Source organism: Sander vitreus, chromosome 16, assembly GCF_031162955.1.
Source record: "Sander vitreus isolate 19-12246 chromosome 16, sanVit1, whole genome shotgun sequence".
In the NCBI taxonomy this organism is placed as follows: domain Eukaryota; kingdom Metazoa; phylum Chordata; class Actinopteri; order Perciformes; family Percidae; genus Sander; species Sander vitreus.
Window position 1 is genome coordinate 14,987,181 of NC_135870.1, and position 18,772 is coordinate 15,005,952.

Sequence of the window (18,772 nt, forward strand, 5' to 3'; positions counted from 1 at the left end):
TGGCTTTTGATAAAAAAACGTTTATTTTAACACCACAGCCTGTGCTACAGATGTCAGCAAATATACTATCCTACTAACACGGTTGTTTTAGCAGCTGTTGAGTCAGTCTACAAGCATTACAAAAACAATTGGTGGACATCACAAGAAATCATGTACACAGTGAACAAGGAGGAGAATTAAATACTTGTGGTTTACAAAACACAACAAGGTACTATATATATATATATTAACAAATGCAGTGTTCACTGACAAACAGTAAATAAATGCAGCAGGCAACAGACAGGGTTCCAAGTTATTATTCAGAAGCCTCTGCCATCGTGTATATGAGATATGAGTCTAGAAGTTAAATCAAACAACTATTATAGTTAAAACTTCAATTAAGACTTTCCAATTTCAAGTCACATGCATTACGGCAGATTTCTGATTTCACAGTAGAACAAACATGTTTTCTAAAAAATACAACTCTTTTCACAAACGTAAATGTCACAACAAAGAGGTGAGACATCCTTATTCCTGTAAAAATTTAGAAGCCAATAATGTGGCTTCTGACTTGCAGTCAAGAGTTCCCCCATAGATGTGTATTCGCCATACTTCACTATGGAAAATGTGAGCTTGGAGACTGCAAGATGGAAGACTCCCCTCTGTTGTCCAGCTCGTTTTGTAGCCTGGTGAGATTAGAGAGTTCTTCCAGCTCCTGAAACTGTCTGTCAGTCTTGTGGCTAACCAAGGAGCGGTAGAAATGCACAGCAAACACTATGAAGACTAAACCAAAAGGAACCATAATAGAGGTGGAGGTAATAGCAGCAGCCACACCAGCTGAAACGGTATTATTACTGGACTTATTGGGCTTAACTGGCAAAAATTTGACCCAGCAGAGTAGAACCACCTCGGCTAGGAAGAGTAAGGTACCAATAACTGTAGAAAAAGCCCATGCCAGTTCAATGTGGTGGTGCATTCGCTCATGTGGAGACTCCTTCACAGAGTTAAGGTTGTGGACATTGCTGACAGCCTCTATATTGGGCAGAATGCAGGTGCTGACCATCAGAGCGAACAGGTGGACAGCCACAAGCACAGTGGTGCAGGCACTGAAGGCAATGAGTAGAGCAGGTGGGTAAGGATAGCTGTTGTCCAGCTGCACTTCTACCATAGCCACCTGAAAGGAAAGAATAGGAAGAGAACGGAAATCACGTTTGCAATACTGTGTAAAATGACTGATTATTCTACAAAAGAGTAAGAGGGTGGTTTAAAGAGAATGTTACCATAGCAAATCCAGAAAGCAGAGCTGATGTCCGACTAGAAGCCTTCAGTTTAGCTCGACTCAGGTACAGCTTCCTCCAGGACAGTGCTTGCAGTGAATGCTCGTTCAGACTCATGTTGCTCCTGTTATCAAAGGATTGGGCGAGCATCGCTTACGTAATTACCTTGTTACTCTTGCGGAACACGACAGAAACAAGCGTTCAACATGCCAACAGTGTACCCTTACAAAACATTTAACCTCGCCAACTGCGGAAGCTATTTTTCCACCACCAGTCTTCAGCGTGTACTGCCTGCACCTAACATTACCCATAAGCCTGCGCGCTCTGAGGCGAACATCCGCTAGTCAACTGTGGGTTGCATTCGGTTGCATTTCCTCTGTTATGAGATTACGAATCAGCCGTAGTGAATACGGATGTAATCACCACGTCCAATGTGTAGTAATCGTCAAAACATGTTAATGTCAACATGAACGGTTAAATGAACCATTACACCAGTCCACGTGACACACGTCACGTCCAGCGTACAGAAACAGTAATTATTACGATTAGAATGAATGAAATGAGATAAAGGGATTTTTGTTTTGTTTTTATAAATAGGCTATTTTAGCGCTTGTTTTTCTTTAACATGGTAGGCTGAACTATTCGTTAATAATGGTTTAAACGTAATGCTTTTTACTTTAGACAACAAACAAACAGTGATTGGTCTGATGTGATAATGGTTTATTCTTTGTAAAACCAGTTTAAAAGCAGTGAACTAACATGTCGTGACGTTGTCCAACAATGTTTTGGTTCCTGGCGGTGACGTAATACACAAAAACATGGTTCCCTTGTTTTGAACCTGAAAAGCGTGCTAACTGTTTCTTTAACTTCACTACGCATGAAGATGCATTTCCGAAACAGAGTGACTGGAAAACATTGATAAGAGACGATGGCTCAGGCCGTGGAAACGTGTGCTGATTCTGGACGCAAGCTGGTGTGTATCATCTGCCGTGTTAATGTTAGCTTATGAAGCGAGATTGGCAGCGAGCTAATTAGTTAGCTAAAGCTAACGTTTTCAACGGTAAACGTTGGCATGTTTGTCAAGTCACTTAAGCTGTTCAAGTTAGAGATGCATGAGCAGAAACGATAGCTCTCTCGCATTAGGTGTTAACGTTATAACTTATTGTATATTTGTAACAGTTGAGCGGACGTACGTTCAAGATAAACCAACATCTAGCTAGATCAGTGAAATCCTGCAAACATTTGACATGTATCATTGTGGAGTATCGTTAACATACCAACTGCTGTCTTTTCCCAGGACAAGTGTCGTTTAATTGTTATCGTGCTTGACGTCACGTTTAGGGAAAAAAATATGCTACTATGGACAGTAACGTTATCAGAAAACTGAATATGACCCTTTACTCCAGTTTGAAGTTAGGAATAAGATAAATGTTTACTGGCTGTTAATGGAGACAGAGATGGCCGTCATAACAGAAAGAGTTTGCTTTCCACGCGTGTTTCAGTTTCAGTTCATGTCCATTGACTGTATTAACAGTCTATGGTTATGTCATGTAAATCATCTCGTTTTCAATGGCAGCGCTCCATCTGCCGGAGGATGTACGACGAAAACGAGGATTTGTCCGATGTTGAAGAAATTGCAAACATCAGAGGTTTCAGTGTGGAGGAAAAGCTTGCTAGTGACAGTTACAGCTCCACGTTTGTTCACTGCATGGAGGGTAAAGGTAAAGTAACACATTACACAAAGCATATCATGTTTTCTTTTGATTAACCACTTTTCTGTTTGTTATTATATATTTGTTATTATATTATTTTGCAGTAAGATTGATTGGTAAGATGCATGTCTTTACCACAAATGTATTTTCCTATAAATGCCTTTGTCCATAACACACTCACTGTCTTGCAGACTTCTCTTATGAATATGTGCAAAGGGAGGCTCTCAGGACACCACTCATTTTTAAAGAGAAAGATGGACTAGGGATCAGGTGAGAAGACATTTTTGGGAGTTCACATGTTTACAGATGGTTATTAAGAATAATCTTTGACGTTGATTGAGCCCACTTTTATATTTGTTGTAAATTTGTGTTTTTAACCAACACATGTATTATTTATATATACATTATTCATATATTATTAACTGAGTGACATCAATCCCTCTCTTTCATAGAATGCCTGATCCAGAATTTACAATCAGTGAAATTAAAGGCTTAGTTGGTAAGTAGGATGACACGCACGCACGCATACACACACACACACACACACACACACACACACACACACACACACACACACACACACACACACACTAAAATGTATGCCTACATGTTTACTAATGTAGCAATAATGTTGTTAAAAGGGTGGAGAGCAGATGGAAAAAATTGGCAGGTCAGTGAGTTTTAGCTTTTCAGAAGATCTGCGGTGATCTGAAGTGTCCTAAAAATATTGTATATTCTCACATCCATGTACATGTTTACTTCCACAGTACTGTATGTGGAAGGAAAATGTTACAAAGAAACAAGTTCAACCCATACCACAACTATGATTGATTCTGTAGTGTTGTTGGGATAGTAAGCTCCAAAACTTGTGCTATCGGCTAAAATGCCCAGTTGTGGATAGGGAAATAATGTTTATAAATTTAAAAAAGCTGTTTTATAGTCATAGTCACAGTATGTTCAAATAACATACATATTATATCTTATTATTTCAATGGTATTATTGTTTTTTGTTCATTGTTATCTCTTTTTTTGGGTATTTAATTAGTGAACACACACACGTATGTGTCTATTTGTCTGCCTGTCATATAACATTGTTGTGTGATGGATGATTATAGTATTTTTGCATGTCCATCTCACTTTCTCATATTGTGTATTCTAAATATGTTTCCATATATGATCTTGCACTTTTTTAAATCTATTATTATTATTATTATTATTATGCAAAAACAATGTGATCAGAACATTTTCCAATTGCAAATTTTTTTTATACATTAAAATACGACAAGTGAAGCCTGAAACTGAAATGGATTGGGGCGTAGTTGCTCCATCTAGTGGGGAATATGGTGAATTACATTCATTAGAGCTACTTCATGATGAAATCTGTCAGATGCCAACAATACACATTGTCTCTGTATACATCTCACAATAGCATGCTAGATTGTTCTTAGACAAACTTACAGACATATGGTATTACATGTTAACGACAGTAAAAGTGCTCAAAGCTTAAAGTAAAGTTGTGTCCTGGTTGTGGCTTGCAGGCAGTCGTCGGTCTGTGGATGTTATGGATGTGAGCACTCAGAAAGGCTCAGAAATGAGCATGGCTCAGTTTGTCCGTTATTATGAGACACCAGAGGAAGAGCGGGACAAACTCTTTAATGTCATCAGCTTAGAGTTCAGTCACACTAAGCTGGAGAACCTCATCAAGCGGCCCACTGTGGTAAATATAACATGACACTCTCTGTATGATGTCATAAAAGTTTCATGAATGTCACAAATCTGGTACCATATTCAAAGAATGTATGACTAATAACACTGTGATTGATTGTTAAAAAGTGCAGTTTTGGTCACTCTCCCAGGTGGATCAAGTGGACTGGGTGGACAACATGTGGCCTCCTGATCTGAAACATAGCCAAACAGAAGCCACCAATATAATCTCAGACATGAAGTACCCTAAAGTGCAAAGGTATGACTTTACTGGATTGTGTTTCTGTTTTCACAAAGATTTATCCTGAGCTGTATGTCAGACTGCGTTTAAAAAAAAAAGAGAAATGTATAGAGCCAGATAAAGAAAATACTCGGAGGAAATAGCTGCTTCCTTGGCAGTAAATACCATTTCTCCTCCCATCTGAATGTCTCATGTATCACTCTATCACTGTAGAGCGCTGTAAGTGCTCTTGATTGTTGCTAGGCAGCAGAATTTTCCACAGTGGAGGATGGTTTTATAACAGCTGTAGTCTGACTGCACCGGCACTTTTAAGCCAGTCAGCTGTCAGCATTTGTACATAGCTTAAACTAAATCTTTTATTTGTACTGTACATAGCTAAGAGTCAAAACCAATTGTGCTTTTCCTTTTAACCTCATATTTCCTCCCATTACACAGAGACCCTACTAAACCTACTTTCTACCCCTCTGTCCCTCTGCTGATTTTCTGTTTATTGATTTTACTTAGTTTTAATTCAATAAGAATCATAGTTAGGTGAGTGCTGGTGGTCAGGTTTAGGGTGTACATAATGGGATACATGAGGATCAGATTTTACAGATATCCAGTAACAAATAATTTCCATTATTATTTCAACCAATACCGATACTTACGGTTTTCTTTTCAGTGTCACCACTAGTTGTTAGTTCAGCTATTGTTATGCTGCCACAGTGATGCTTGTTGTCGGTGCAGACATGATGCTGAAACCATATTATTAGTGTCTGCTATTTTAAAAATGTGACAGGCATTTTCATTTACCAATTGATTAATCATGATAAAAAAAACAGATTCATTGCTAATTAAAATAATTGGGTGTTACAGCCCTAAATTATTATCTGTCTTTGTTTCATTATTTTTTCTCATGCAAGCAAAATTGCAAAACTATCTGACTTTAAGGCAATTTGTTGCCCTAGCTTTGGTCGCAATTGCAAACCAAGTGGTGTTGAAGGAGCAGAACTATCTGGCATAATGTTACCACAACATACTGATGTTGGCATTCGCTGGTTGATTTTTGAATGTTTGTTACAGCCATTTCTTTCAAAGAACGATCACATCATCTCTCTGTGGGAGACATAATAGTATTAAATACTGTATAGATTTCTTTGGTAATGCTTTTTTTTTCTTTCTGTTGGTTAGATTATTTCAGATAAACAGAGCTGTTTCCATCTAGCTAAATTACTGAATCATTTATATCTAGAGTGCTAATCATTCCTCAATTTATTTCCAAAGGAGAGATGTCCTATTGTGAACAATTTTCTATGCTGTAGTGCTCTTGTGAGTGATTTCTAGTGGTGTTTTCTATTGGTAGCTGTTGTTTTCAGCAAAACACGACTGAGATTACCGCTACCTTTTTAATTGGTTGAGCTGTGTTTTTCTTTTTTTTAGGTCTTTTCAGACTGTTATGCTATACTTGTACATCCTCACACTGTACATGTTTTACATAGTGATTTTGTTATCTCCTTCTTTGCTATAGGTATTGTTTGATGAGTGTGAAGGGCTGCTACACAGATTTCCACATAGATTTTGGGGGAACTTCTGTTTGGTATCACGTATTCAAGGGACAGAAAGTAAGTTAATTCTCGTCTCATAGTAACATATCTGATACTTTGTGCAACAAATCTTCATTTATTAGTTGTCCTTTCAATAAATATTAAAGGGGACATATTATGCTCATTTTCAGTTTCGTACTTGTATTTTGGGTTTAATTACTTTTGAGTTAAAAAAAAAATGTTATTTTCTCATACTGTCTGAATATTCCTTGTTCACCCTCTGCAAGAATCGCATCTTTTTAAGCGCCTGTCTCTTTAAGCCCCCTTTCCGAAAAAGCCCAGTCTGCTCTGATTGGTCTGCATTTCCGGGTCTTCCTCGCCTGTCCCCTCGGCATTTCTGCACCGTCATTGCAGCCGGGGAATGATGTTGCTTTTGTGTTTCTGTGTGCATTTCTGCGGTGATTGAGCGTTCTGACACTTTTACAGTACTTATATAGCACCTCGATCTGCTTTATAAAGACTTCTCACTTTTTACAATATGGGACCTTTAAGTGGAGAAATTAAGAAAATGTATGTCTGGTAACATGTAGTGTTGCTAACAGTCTCAGAGTTGATAATTCATCTAACCTGGCCATGGCTATACAGTATATCCTTTTAAAATAAAAAAAAATGTTGCTTCTCCTCAGGTGTTTTGGCTTGTGCCTCCAACCCCACATAACCTTGCCCTTTATGAGGACTGGGTCCTGTCAGGCAAGCAGAGTGATATCTTCCTGGGTGACCGAGCTGATGGATGCCAGAGAGTGGAGCTTAAGCAAGGATACACCTTCTTCATCCCATCTGGTGTGTTGGCATGGTTGTTTTAAAGTAGCCAGCAGGAAAAGATTAGCTGCCACTTCAATGAACTGTAATCCTAAGCTTTACCTGGCTATTATATGGTATATGCTGCTATGGGAATTTGCATGAATCCACTATATGTTTTCTTTACATGTTTTGTACTTTTTTTTTTTTCTTTTTTAAATTAAGGGTGGATTCATGCTGTCTACACTCCAGAGGACACACTGGTATTTGGGGGCAATATTTTGCACAGCTTCAACATTCCTATGCAGCTTACCATCCATGAGATAGAGAACAGGACTAAGGTAGGAGTCTTCATTGTACGGTTGAACTGTGGCCTGCACAGCAATACAGTAAACTCTACCTGGGATAAATCAATCTCTTAAGAGAACCAGTTTGGTGTGAGTTCACCTGAAGGAGGCAGGAGATTGAGAGATGGGATGAAGGAGGAATCGGCTTAGTTTCAAAGAGAAATAAGGGAAAAGAGTAAAATAACAAAATATTTGGGAGTGACAAAATGTTAACAAATATAAATGTGAAAGTCAGGAAGATATGTAGGAACCCAAAAGCAGTATTCTTTGTGTGTTGTAAGATGTTGGTGGCTTGAGAAGGGAGAGGGGCATGAAGGGACACTGAATGTTAATGATTATACATCAAATAAATATTACATTATATATTAGTATAGTTTTTTTATGTGAATGTGTATAATAATTGTAAATATATTTGTAAAATGGGGGAAAAAAAACAACAACATTTTAATACCACCTTCATACTGAGCAAGCAATATTACTTCATGTTTAGATCCTGGATTTTGATATTTTAAGAAATCTGTGTGGTGTACTTTGTGGTACATGAAAGTCCAAATTACAAAACTCTTAGGCCAAGTATGAGTAAGTACTACTTTAAAGTAGTATTTCTAGCTCACTATACAGGTTTGTTCGTGTAGTACATTTAGCTTCTCTATGGCATGTTCAAAATCTGTATTATTTCAAATTATTATTTTAACATCTCATAATACATGCCTGTTAAAATTGCAGTTTGTTCTTGAAGAAGTGTGTGTGTTTGTTTGTGTGCATGAGAGGACATTGTCTGCAGTAATAGAGCACAACATATTACCACGAGTAATAATCCCTTTTTACACTACTGTTGCTGTCAGTAATACGTGTTCTGTCTGAAGTCTCTGTCATGCTCATGCACATGTGTAAAGACACAGACAGAACTCTGGTTAAGCAAGATTACACAACATTTAAGAAATAAGGTAAAGCCAACAATAACAAGATAACCTGAGTGCATGTACATATGAGGTGTTTTTCAAGGTTACACTGATGAGCTTTGTCCTTGTTTTCAGGTTCATCCCAAGTTCCGTTTCCCTTTCTACTATGAGATATGCTGGTATGTTCTGGAGAGATACCTGCACTGCCTCACCAAACGCTCTTACCTTTCTCAGGAGATCCGCAAAGAGTCTGTACAAATGGGTGAGTGAAATTAAGTAATGCAGCTACTCATTAAATACATACTCATGACATACACAAGATGAAATAGAAATACAATGTGGACAGATACGATCAGTCATTTGATATAAGTATTTTTCTTTCATTTTGTCCCTTCAGACTATGACACAAAGGCGAACACAGAGAGCCTTTCCTCTGACTCAAGGAGCCAGGACATGAATGAGGACTCATGTGAGACTCAAGTCAGGGATGGCTCGGGTGAAAAACCAGAGAGAGCTGCCCAGGATGGCCCCTGCTCTCCTGACAACCGGAGGGGCCAGCATCTCAAAGCTGTTTTATGTGTTGACTCTGAGGATAGTTGTAATCCCGGCTCCACCTCTCTAGAGTTCCCCCAAACCCCCTCTGACTCCCCAGCCTCGGAGTCTCCAAATAGATGGACGCATTTGACCGAATTTGAACTGAGCGGACTTAGGACGTTGGTTGAGAAGCTGGAGTCGCTCCCTGAAAATAAGAAATGTGTTCCAGTGGGAATAGAGAACCCACAAGCCCTGCTGGAAGACATAAAGGTAAGAAACAAAAAGATGACACAGTAACACAGTATTATTCACAATATATACCATTTAATAGACACAACAGAGTTCTCTCTTACTTTATGTTTGTCCCTGTGGCTGTCTAGGTTGTCTTCAAAGAACATGCCGATGACGACCCCAAATTAGCAATCACTGGAGTTCCTGTGGTGTACTGGCCCAAGAAAACTATTAAGGTAAGAATATGTCTGCCGCACTGTGAGACTTTTTTATTGCTTTTGCACCAAATATTGTTCTTTATCTTTATTTGTGGCTTTCAGATAAAACTGATACACACTTTATATACACTTGATTTTGTGTTGATCAATTAATACAATAGAAAAATCATCGTAATTATATAAGTGAGCAAAAGTGATGGGCAGAGGTTTGAGCCCATGCACCTGTCACTTGACTTTGTGGTGCAGTAATATTTCTGAACTTTTCACCTGAAAGGATTATTTTGTGAAATTGTCTTTGCACGGTCTACATCATCTTTACTTTTAATGGATGCATATTTAGACAATGGCATGAATCAATGCTTTAATGTCATACAGTTAAAAATCAACTGAAAGTATGAGCTTGTGTTTGATATATTTGACTTATTGTCAAAGAAGGGTCTGGTTTTCAATATCAACACTGAATTTTAATTATTAAAGTAGCACTTATTCACTGCTTACATGTTTGCAGATGCTCATTACTTAAGTACTACTTATGCATGTCTTTTGGGCATCAGAATGCTATACAAAATACCTCCTTAGACCAAAGTGATATTCTAGGACTTAAATAGCTGTAAACTTCAAGTTTGAAGTGCCTTAAATGTCCTTATAATTTATCCTTTGAGGCCGTAAGGGTAAGAAGGCTTTTTACATTAATTGGCTAAATGTAAAAGAAAACAATTACCTCCTTCTATTTTCCCTAATGGTATGAATGGTAGTATGAAAAGGTCAAAATGCTTAATGCTTATTTAACGAAATGATACACAGATGTACTGTGTTCATTTTCAATGCTTTCTGACTTTTGCATTATAATATAAAAATGTGGAGAGTTAAATATATAATGGTGGTTAAAAACAGTACATACAGTATGTGCTCAGGTATGTTAGCCAAAAATGAACAAAAATGTAAATTTGAATTAGTAAATTCAATGCGACTCTATTAAGTTAACTGTTGCTATTTTATATATTGTACATGCTTTTTTAATTTTGTATTAATAATGTATCGTCCAAAGGATGCATGAAGTGTGTAACAGACGGAGAAGCCTCAACAGGAGGCGGATAGAATGTGTTGTATCTGAATGTATGGGGGTGATTTTCTATTGGTTTCATGGACCCTCTAGATCACCCCCACCCTTTCGTCCAAAGGCCAGCTGCTGGTGGTGGGGCCTCTTTGTGTTTGCCTTTTATAATGAGATGCCATCTGGCTCTATTGGCTGTGCGGAGCCTGCTCTCCTCTCCCTGTGATACTCATCATGAATATGACAACACCTTCTCTGCATTTCCTCTTCTCATTGGACAGAGAGCAGCACCCCCCAGTAAATATTCTGATGCACAACAGCCTCCCATTGGCCCCGCGCTTCCCAACACCCCTCCTGTTTTTCAGGGAGAGGATCCATATTAATGAGGCAGGCTTGTCTGTGTTTCCTACATCTGCTTGTGGTATTGTGGAGCTTTAGAGTAGGAGGGAGGGCTGTAGGCCAGACGGCAGTAGCAGGAGTAGAAGGAGGAGGAGACTGCAGCCATGTCAGTTTGCTGTGAGCTGGACGGTGTGTGAAAACCAGCCATGGCCATGTCGCTGAGCGCTGATGATGAGGACTACGACTCAGAATCTGAGCAGGTTAGCACACCAAACCCCAGCAGGCAGGCGTAGTGAGGCCACCAGAGGAATGCTTGTGCCAGACGGAGCAGTTTGCAGCATCACAGGGCAGCGAGGAAATGGAGCTACCTGGAGAGAAATGCATTGATTCAGTCTACCCTCTGTGTTTGGTCTTTCATTTTTGCCCTTTGTTTTTTAGTTTTTGATAGGTTTGCTGTTTGTTTGTTTGTGTGTGTTTCTGTGTGCATGCTTGTGTGTTTTTGTCAGGTGAAACCAGCAATAGGAGAAGGCTGTGTTTATATAGCTCAGAGCCTCAGGGCTGCTGTTGGTTGTTTTAAAGCAGAGAAGCAGAGGAATGGAAATTAATGTAGATGCAGGAGATTAATGTTTCATGGTTTGATTGTAAAAGCACCAGATACGCATGTCAGAATATGTGTTAACCCCAAGAAAAGGTGATCTGTTAATGAGAAAGCAGTCATTAGGAAAGGAATATTTGATGGCTTGGAGATCTAAGAGGAGACTTGCTTACACAGCAAGAAATGTGTTTTGTTAATTTGAATATTTCTTCCACTAAACTCTGAACCACACCTCCTTACTGTACATTAATTCTGTGGCTGCATTCGGATTTAAATAAAACATTAAACTGCAGATGATTGAGGCCATTGTTAAGTTCTGTTTGTTCCAGTGATGTAAATGCACCTGTTCTGGGTGTCACAGCTATTCGAACATCAAAGAAATATGCTCAGGGCTAATGTGCAATATATGTTAAAGTACATGCAAGTCAAGTCACACAGTCAAACAGTTCAGCATCTAGCACTAGTCTGAACAACTAGTTAGTTAATATGTACTTGTACAGTATATTCTATATCTCTAAAACATGCTCCGCATACTCTGTAAAGAGTTTTAAAAGTGTTTTACTGATTGACACTGTTGCTGTTGTTCAGTCAACATTCCTCAGCTTCTGAGTAACTATACACTCCAGAGGTTTATAGAGTTGGTGTAACACTTGTTCCACTTTCCTTTTGTCATATGTAAAATCTGAGCTTAACACTACATACTATGTACTATAGCAACCATACGTTTTTTTGTGTTTGTTTTTAAAGTACAGCTTTACAACATATGCCATCTCTAAAGCTTAACAGGAAAGTAATCCCTCCGAGAACTTGTGAATCCAATTTTTTGCCAAGTTAATTGTTTCCACATTGTATTCCTAGAGGTAAAGAAAAGAGAAATCATGGATGTTGCTTACAATAATCTGAAAAAACATCATAAAAATGGGCCAGTGTTTGTCTGTTTATGACTTTTAGACACCACAGAGTTGTGTGTATCTGATTTTGAATATCTTCTGCTTTTGAAAAAAAAAAAAAAAAAAGAACATGTCCTGTTGTTTCTGCAATCTTTGCTCAGTATGCGCTGTCTTCAATGTGTGTTCGAGGTGATGTTAAGTATATCCACATTAATTGATTTCCACTGTTCTCCACAGTAGCTTAAGAGGCTCCAAGGCTGTGTCAATGGACATTAAAGTCTGCTTCTCATTATGTTGCTCAGCTAAAGGAGCTTTAGATAGCCAAGAAATTACTAGTTGGTTACTTGAACTCTCCTTGTACTGAGGACACATGTATGTGCTGTAAGGAGGTGTGTATACTACATCTACTTATGGTAAACTAAAGACTAAAAACACTTGCCCCTAATACAGAGAGTAGTTACTAATAGTGAGAGGCAGTTTATTTCTCTGGCAGTGTTTCTGTCAAACCCTCCTGTCATTTTAATTCTGAGCATCAGAGGCATATCTGTTTTAGAGATCACTCACTTAGTAGACGGGGGCGGGGGGTTGGTTAGAGGGGATTTAGGGGACAATATGGACAGCTTTCTGAAGTATCGTTTCATTTGCCTCTTAAACCTGCAGTTGTAGTTACAGGTGTAATCAGACGGTACACACTACAGTGTCTAGCTGCCTGTTATTTAATGTGATCTGACATTAGCAGATTGATCATAACTCTGACCTGTTGTCTCATGTTTGTAGGGACTGGCAAATGACAGATATGTGTCTTTTTCTGGGATATTTGGTCTCATTCCAGTGTTCTTCTAGAGCAGACCTCCTGTCTGTAATCCCCATGAATACCCCCAAAACAGTCCAGTGCAGACTGCACAAGCACCCCCCCCCCCCCCAATATCTCACTCTAATCCTGTCTGGTAACCACATATCTGACTGCCTGTGTCAGTCTATTTCATGGCTATTGTTAGAATAAATGATTGTAATATGCCTAAGATTGAGCCTGCTTTCTTTTTCTGTTAGAGTCTCATTACAGTTCTTATTGGTTACACGTCTGTGTGTCATAGACTGTTCTGTTAGGGAATGGGACGTGGCTGTTGCTATGCTGACGCTAGGAGAATCTGCACTGCCGATGTAACTAAAGAAATCTTCATTTCCAAGAGCTGCAGTCTTTTGCACTCCTTCTTCGGGTTTATTTCATCTCACACATTGCCACATATTTTCTCACTTGGCACGGTTGGCAGTATTTTGACTTGTGGTTTTCATGTTAAGAATACATTGTTGTGGTTGGGGCTGTGAGCCTGAGAAGGAGCAGAATATATAACACTAGAACAACAATGATGGAGATCAAAGGCTCTCATTTCCATTAACCAGTTCTATTAAATAGAGCACATTTAATGTGTACTGTTATAAATTAGTCTATGTTTCCCCTAACACAGAATAATGACTCCTAGTGATCCATGTGTGAAATGTAGCCATAAGTGCAGTTTCTCTTTGAAGTCAAAACATGCAAGCAAGTGAAGTGCTAAATTTGGAAGATGCCTCCAGAGACATTCTTGATATGTTTGTTTTCTCCTGGATGCTATGCTTTAACAGCCATGAAAAAATGTGTGTTCATACAAAGCATGATCAGATTTGTGTTTGTGGATATATATACTATGTATATGGATGCATCTCTATGTGGATCTATTGACCAAGAGTTACAAAGAGCAAAGAAAGCATTAGGTAGTACCTCCTACATCCACCATAACACTGACCCTGTTGAATTTAATAGTATAGAATGTTTAGATTTTTTTTCTTATTACATCACATGATTATGCGTCCTTATTATTGAGCCATAGCACCATTAATAAATTAAATGTAATTTAGAACATTAGATTGAGGTGCTCTTCGGAGCTTAATGCCTCCCTCTTTTCTTAAATCTGAAATGTTGGTAAAAATTCACTGAATTGTCAAATTGATAAACTAATAATAAAATAAAATTTGTATCCATTTACCATTTAGTATCTAGTGAAAAAATGATTCTAAAGCATCTGCAGGCCTAAAAGTCTTCTTTGTCTTCTTTCTTCCTTTTACACAGTACATACTACAAATTTGCTTCACAATATTAATGTGAATGCACTTCTATTTGCCGTATTCGACTACTTCACTATATTTAAGTAGCATACTTTGTATGTAGCATCATGATATTGCTAAATACTTATCCTTTATCAACAAACTAATTCATCTGACCATTTGAATGCCTGTTTGTGAAATATCTGTTGCCTAATCATTTTAGGTACTTGACCCTGTATCCTTTTTATCCTTTTAGCCCCGGCCTCCCAACCGGCCGAAACCTAAGATGGCAGCTTCTCCTGCATCAGCAGTCAAGCTGTCAGCTAGTCGGGGAACATCTGGTGCCAGGAGGAGAAGGACGCGCTGTCGTAAGTGTGAGGCATGCCTGCGGACAGAGTGTGGAGAGTGCCACTTTTGTAAAGACATGAAGAAGTTTGGTGGGCCAGGCCGGATGAAACAGTCCTGCATCATGAGGCAGTGCATTGCAGTAAGTTCTTTGTTCATAATGTTCTCAGGGAATTTTCATTTTGATATACACATGATGTTAAAGGAATAGTTTGACATTTTGGGAAATGTGCTTATTTGTTTTTTTGTGTGCAGAGAGTTAGATTAGAAGATTAGACCATTTTCATGTCTGTATGCTAAAGCTACAGCCAGATGGTGATTAGCATAAAGACTGAAAACAAGTGGAAACAGCTAGCCTGGTGCTCAGAAAAGCTAAAGCCTACTAGCACCGCAAAAGCTCATATCTTGTTTGTTTAATCTAAAATCTTGAGTCTTGTTGTCACCAGGAGGTTGACAGGCAACCACCAAAAAATAGATTCAGCACGTAACCACACCTTGTCGTTTTTGCATTTTGGTTTTAGTACGGATTATACAAATGTGAAATGACACAGTCGGTGAGCTTCAGTGATGCTTGTAGGTGAATTTATTTTACCTTTGGACAGGGCCAGGGTAGCTGTTTCCCGCTGCTTCCAGTGTTAATGCTAAGATAAGATAACTGCTTGCTGGCTCTAGCTTCATATTTAGCATTTAGACATGAGAGTGGTATTAATCTTCTTAACTTATTTCTCAAAATCTCAAACTAATCCTTTCCTTAGCTTTCCTTTCATTTAATTTTGAATACTTGATTTTGGGTGTGTCCATGTGGTTGTGAGGGTGTTCAACATGGCCTCTAGGGCAGTACAGGGTGATTACTAGGGTGTTCCAGGTGGTTGCTATGGTAGTGACACAAGTATTACTAATAATGTGTGTAGTGGCAGCAGAAGTAAGAAGAGATCCGAAGTATCTCCTTGCTTGAGCTGGAAGTCGTTCTGGTCTGCCTTCTTGAAGGCCGTCTCAATGCTTTTATTCCTGCCCCGAGGATCGAGAATTGAGGAGTAGAGGATGGATATTTAGAAATAATGTTTGGGTTCAGGTTGGGCTCGGTCACATCATCGCGGCATTGAACATTTTAAATTTAAAACTGCTTATTATGTAGGTAGCCAGTGTGTTAACAGTGTGTTGTTGCCCCGTGTGTGCTGATGCGCTCATCTGTTGACATTTCCGAATGCCTTCCTACAGTTGCTTAATAAAAGCGGGCTTTCCACACAAACAAACGTACATGGGAAAAAAATGAGATTTGAACTGTGTCGGGCTCGGACATAAATATCTTAAAGTGCCCATATTATGAAAAAATCACTTTTTCTGGGATTTGGGGTGTTATTTTGTGTCTCTGATGCTTCCACACGCATACAAACCCTGAAAAAAAAACATCCATGCTGTTTTGAGTGAGATACGGGTTTCTGAATGTGTCCTGCCTTCAGTCTCCGGGTGAGCTGTTCAAAATCTGCACGGCTTTCTACGTAACTAGCCGAGACGAGTATTAGCATAACCGTTAGCATGCTAGCTCGTTCTCAATAGCAAAACACTGCTACAGCACACACAAATTCACCCTAATCTACAAAATAAATTGTTTAGAACTACTTACATCTCCCTGTTCTGCAGGTATTCCACACAAAGTTGGAAGTGTGCCCTCATTTAGAGGAAGTCTCCCGGCTAATCCTGCCTTGTACAGGCCGAAGTTGCAGAAACAGCTAGCTAGCTAGCTCATGTAATCAGGGTATGAAGTTAACTTTTTTGACCGCCAGCCACAGTGACTTTTTACCAGCCAGTTTTTTTTTTTTTTTTGCCTCATAAAGGTGAATTGCTTTGTCTCTATGATCCTATCCTGTCCTATTCATGGTAGCCTACTCGTGGACATTGCGCCGTCATCATGTGCTGTAGTACACGTGATGCCCGTTACACTCTCGTTACACCACTGCATATAAGAGATGAGATGACTGACAAAATCAGGAGTAGCCTACGCGCACCACAACAACAAAAAAAACACTGGTGAATGCACCATAACACATGAGTTGTTGCAATTTTTTTTGTATAGTTCTTAGGCTCAGGATGCTGCAAATGTTGGTATAATATGAAAACGGCTAGTGGATTTAAGACACAAAATAATAATTTATTGAATTAATCAAATATGAACATATCTGTCACTGTCAGTGGCTTGTTGATTTTTACATTGTTAGTTAATTTCCTATCCTGGGCCGGGACACACATTCATACGGTTTAATAAAGTACTTATTGGACTTTAACTTATCATTTCACTTACAATAACGAGCGCAGCTGTCCTCAATTTAGGTCATCCTGTACATCTCATCTGTGTTTTTTCCTGCATCCACTGTGTGTGATTGTGTGTGTTTGTGTGTGTGCGCGGCTGTCAATCAATGTCTTCCAGTGATGCAGGCCCCTGATTGGACCAGGCCCGTAAGCAACCGCGTACCCTGCTTACTGATAGTTACGCATCTGAATCATTCAATTCTCATTGGCTACCTTCCAATGTGGTAGGTAGATTGACAGTTTTACCCGCCAATTGCAAAATTCACCCGTATTTGGCGGGTGGTCGGGTGTTAATTCCATGCCCTGCATGTAATCCTTACCTAGCTACTGCGCATGTGCGACAGACAACAAAGATGTTACAGAAGTTGCGAGGTCTCACTCTGTAGCTAAAACAGAGACCTGACACAGAGTGAAAAGAGGATCTGCAGCAATGGGCAGTACAACAAAAATATGGTGTTTTTTTGAAAATTAAACCATGTAAACCTATTCTGATACAATCTCAAATTACAATTATGAACCTGAAAATGAGCATAATATGGCCACTTTAATGCCTGTCGGACGCGGGCTGGGCTCGGACACAAAAATGCGGCCCAATCCGCACTCTATTGAGGAGGGATCTCTGAGGAGCTATGACTGAGGATACATGCTTCCCCGGTGGGACGGGAGGGGGGTGAGACGCAAGGAGGGAAAGCAAGTCAAGGAAACGTGGATGCAATTTAAGGACCTTGGACATACCCATAGACAAGTTTTGAATGTTTCAGCACCATGGACAGAGATATGTTAGGACAGGGTTTGATTGTTTCTGCAATATACTGTACACAGGCACTGAGAAAGTATCAGTTTGAATGATTGACCACGATAAACAAGAGAGTGACAGAGACTTATCTCACTCTCCAAATATCCCACACTTGCAGTCTTAAGCTCTTTAGTAACTGTGTCCCACTTTTAAGATATGCCAATATGCTTAACCCACTCTTAATGTTTATTCACCCCCTGATACTGCTTTGGAGCAGTACTCAGAGCTAAGTATGTGCCTCAGTTCATCACGGTCTGGTGTGCGACATTAGCCCATTTGTTGGTTGTAATCAAACTACCTTCATTTGTTAAATCAGCAAACAAGTTGCAAGTTGTTAAGTTCAGGACATTTAAGTCAGTGAATATAATCAAATGCAAATCAAATGTTCAATATAAATTGTTGTGGCAGACTAAGAAAGGCTTTCATTGATTTTTGAATGACCAACCGTGATAAAAGAAATCAGTAACAACCATATATCCTACTCTACCGTATAAACCAATCACAATTATGGCCGAGAGGAATTGTTCCCAAAGAGGATATTAATTTGAAACAGCAGCCTTATCTTCAAGCCTCTGTTTTTGTCTCCAGCCTGTCCTGCCCCACACAGCAGTGTGTCTCGTCTGTGGAGAGGCAGGGAAAGAGGACACAGTGGAGGATGAAGAGGAGAAGTTTAACCTTATGCTCATGGAGTGCTCCATCTGCAATGAGATTGTTCATCCTAACTGTCTTAAGGTAAATTAGTCAACATCAGCATATATTGAATGTTGTCAGACAGATAGACGGAGCAGGTGGAGGTAGCTATGGTGCTGATATAGATGTTAATGCTGAGGTAAATAAAGCAGACAAAAAGAAAAAGTTTAGTTGCAGGGAGTTTACAGTTTATTGATGGTCAACACAA

The 18,772-nt window shown here is 39.2% G+C and overlaps 2 protein-coding genes across 6 annotated transcripts in view; one reads left to right on the plus strand and one right to left on the minus strand.

Annotated features, from left to right (window-relative positions):
• orai1b (ORAI calcium release-activated calcium modulator 1b) lies at positions 1-2,750 on the minus strand. 2 transcript variants are annotated; one of them, XM_078270647.1, is made up of 3 exons: positions 2,534-2,750; positions 1,260-1,380; positions 1-1,153 (listed from the first exon to the last, which is right to left on the minus strand). In XM_078270647.1, exons 2-3 carry the CDS (start codon positions 1,371-1,373, stop codon positions 596-598), a joined length of 672 nt encoding a protein of 223 aa, XP_078126773.1. In that variant the 5' UTR covers positions 1,374-1,380; positions 2,534-2,750; the 3' UTR covers positions 1-595. The 2 variants fall into 2 exon arrangements, with proteins under 2 accessions (XP_078126773.1, XP_078126772.1); XM_078270646.1 differs by lacking the exon at positions 2,534-2,750 and having other exon boundaries at positions 1,260-1,655.
• Positions 2,061-18,772, plus strand: part of kdm2bb (lysine (K)-specific demethylase 2Bb) — a 26,216-nt gene continuing 9,504 nt past the window's right edge. For all 4 annotated transcript variants that reach the window (XM_078270640.1, XM_078270642.1, XM_078270643.1 and 1 more), the window contains exons 1-14: positions 2,061-2,229; positions 2,833-2,977; positions 3,160-3,238; positions 3,421-3,467; positions 4,507-4,685; positions 4,825-4,931; positions 6,421-6,514; positions 7,123-7,276; positions 7,460-7,575; positions 8,619-8,745; positions 8,881-9,287; positions 9,398-9,484; positions 14,683-14,913; positions 18,463-18,606. In XM_078270640.1, coding sequence (XP_078126766.1) covers positions 2,185-2,229; positions 2,833-2,977; positions 3,160-3,238; positions 3,421-3,467; positions 4,507-4,685; positions 4,825-4,931; positions 6,421-6,514; positions 7,123-7,276; positions 7,460-7,575; positions 8,619-8,745; positions 8,881-9,287; positions 9,398-9,484; positions 14,683-14,913; positions 18,463-18,606 — 1,962 coding nt within the window. In that variant the 5' untranslated portion in view covers positions 2,061-2,184. The remainder of the gene's footprint in view (positions 2,230-2,832; positions 2,978-3,159; positions 3,239-3,420; positions 3,468-4,506; positions 4,686-4,824; positions 4,932-6,420; positions 6,515-7,122; positions 7,277-7,459; positions 7,576-8,618; positions 8,746-8,880; positions 9,288-9,397; positions 9,485-14,682; positions 14,914-18,462; positions 18,607-18,772) is intronic.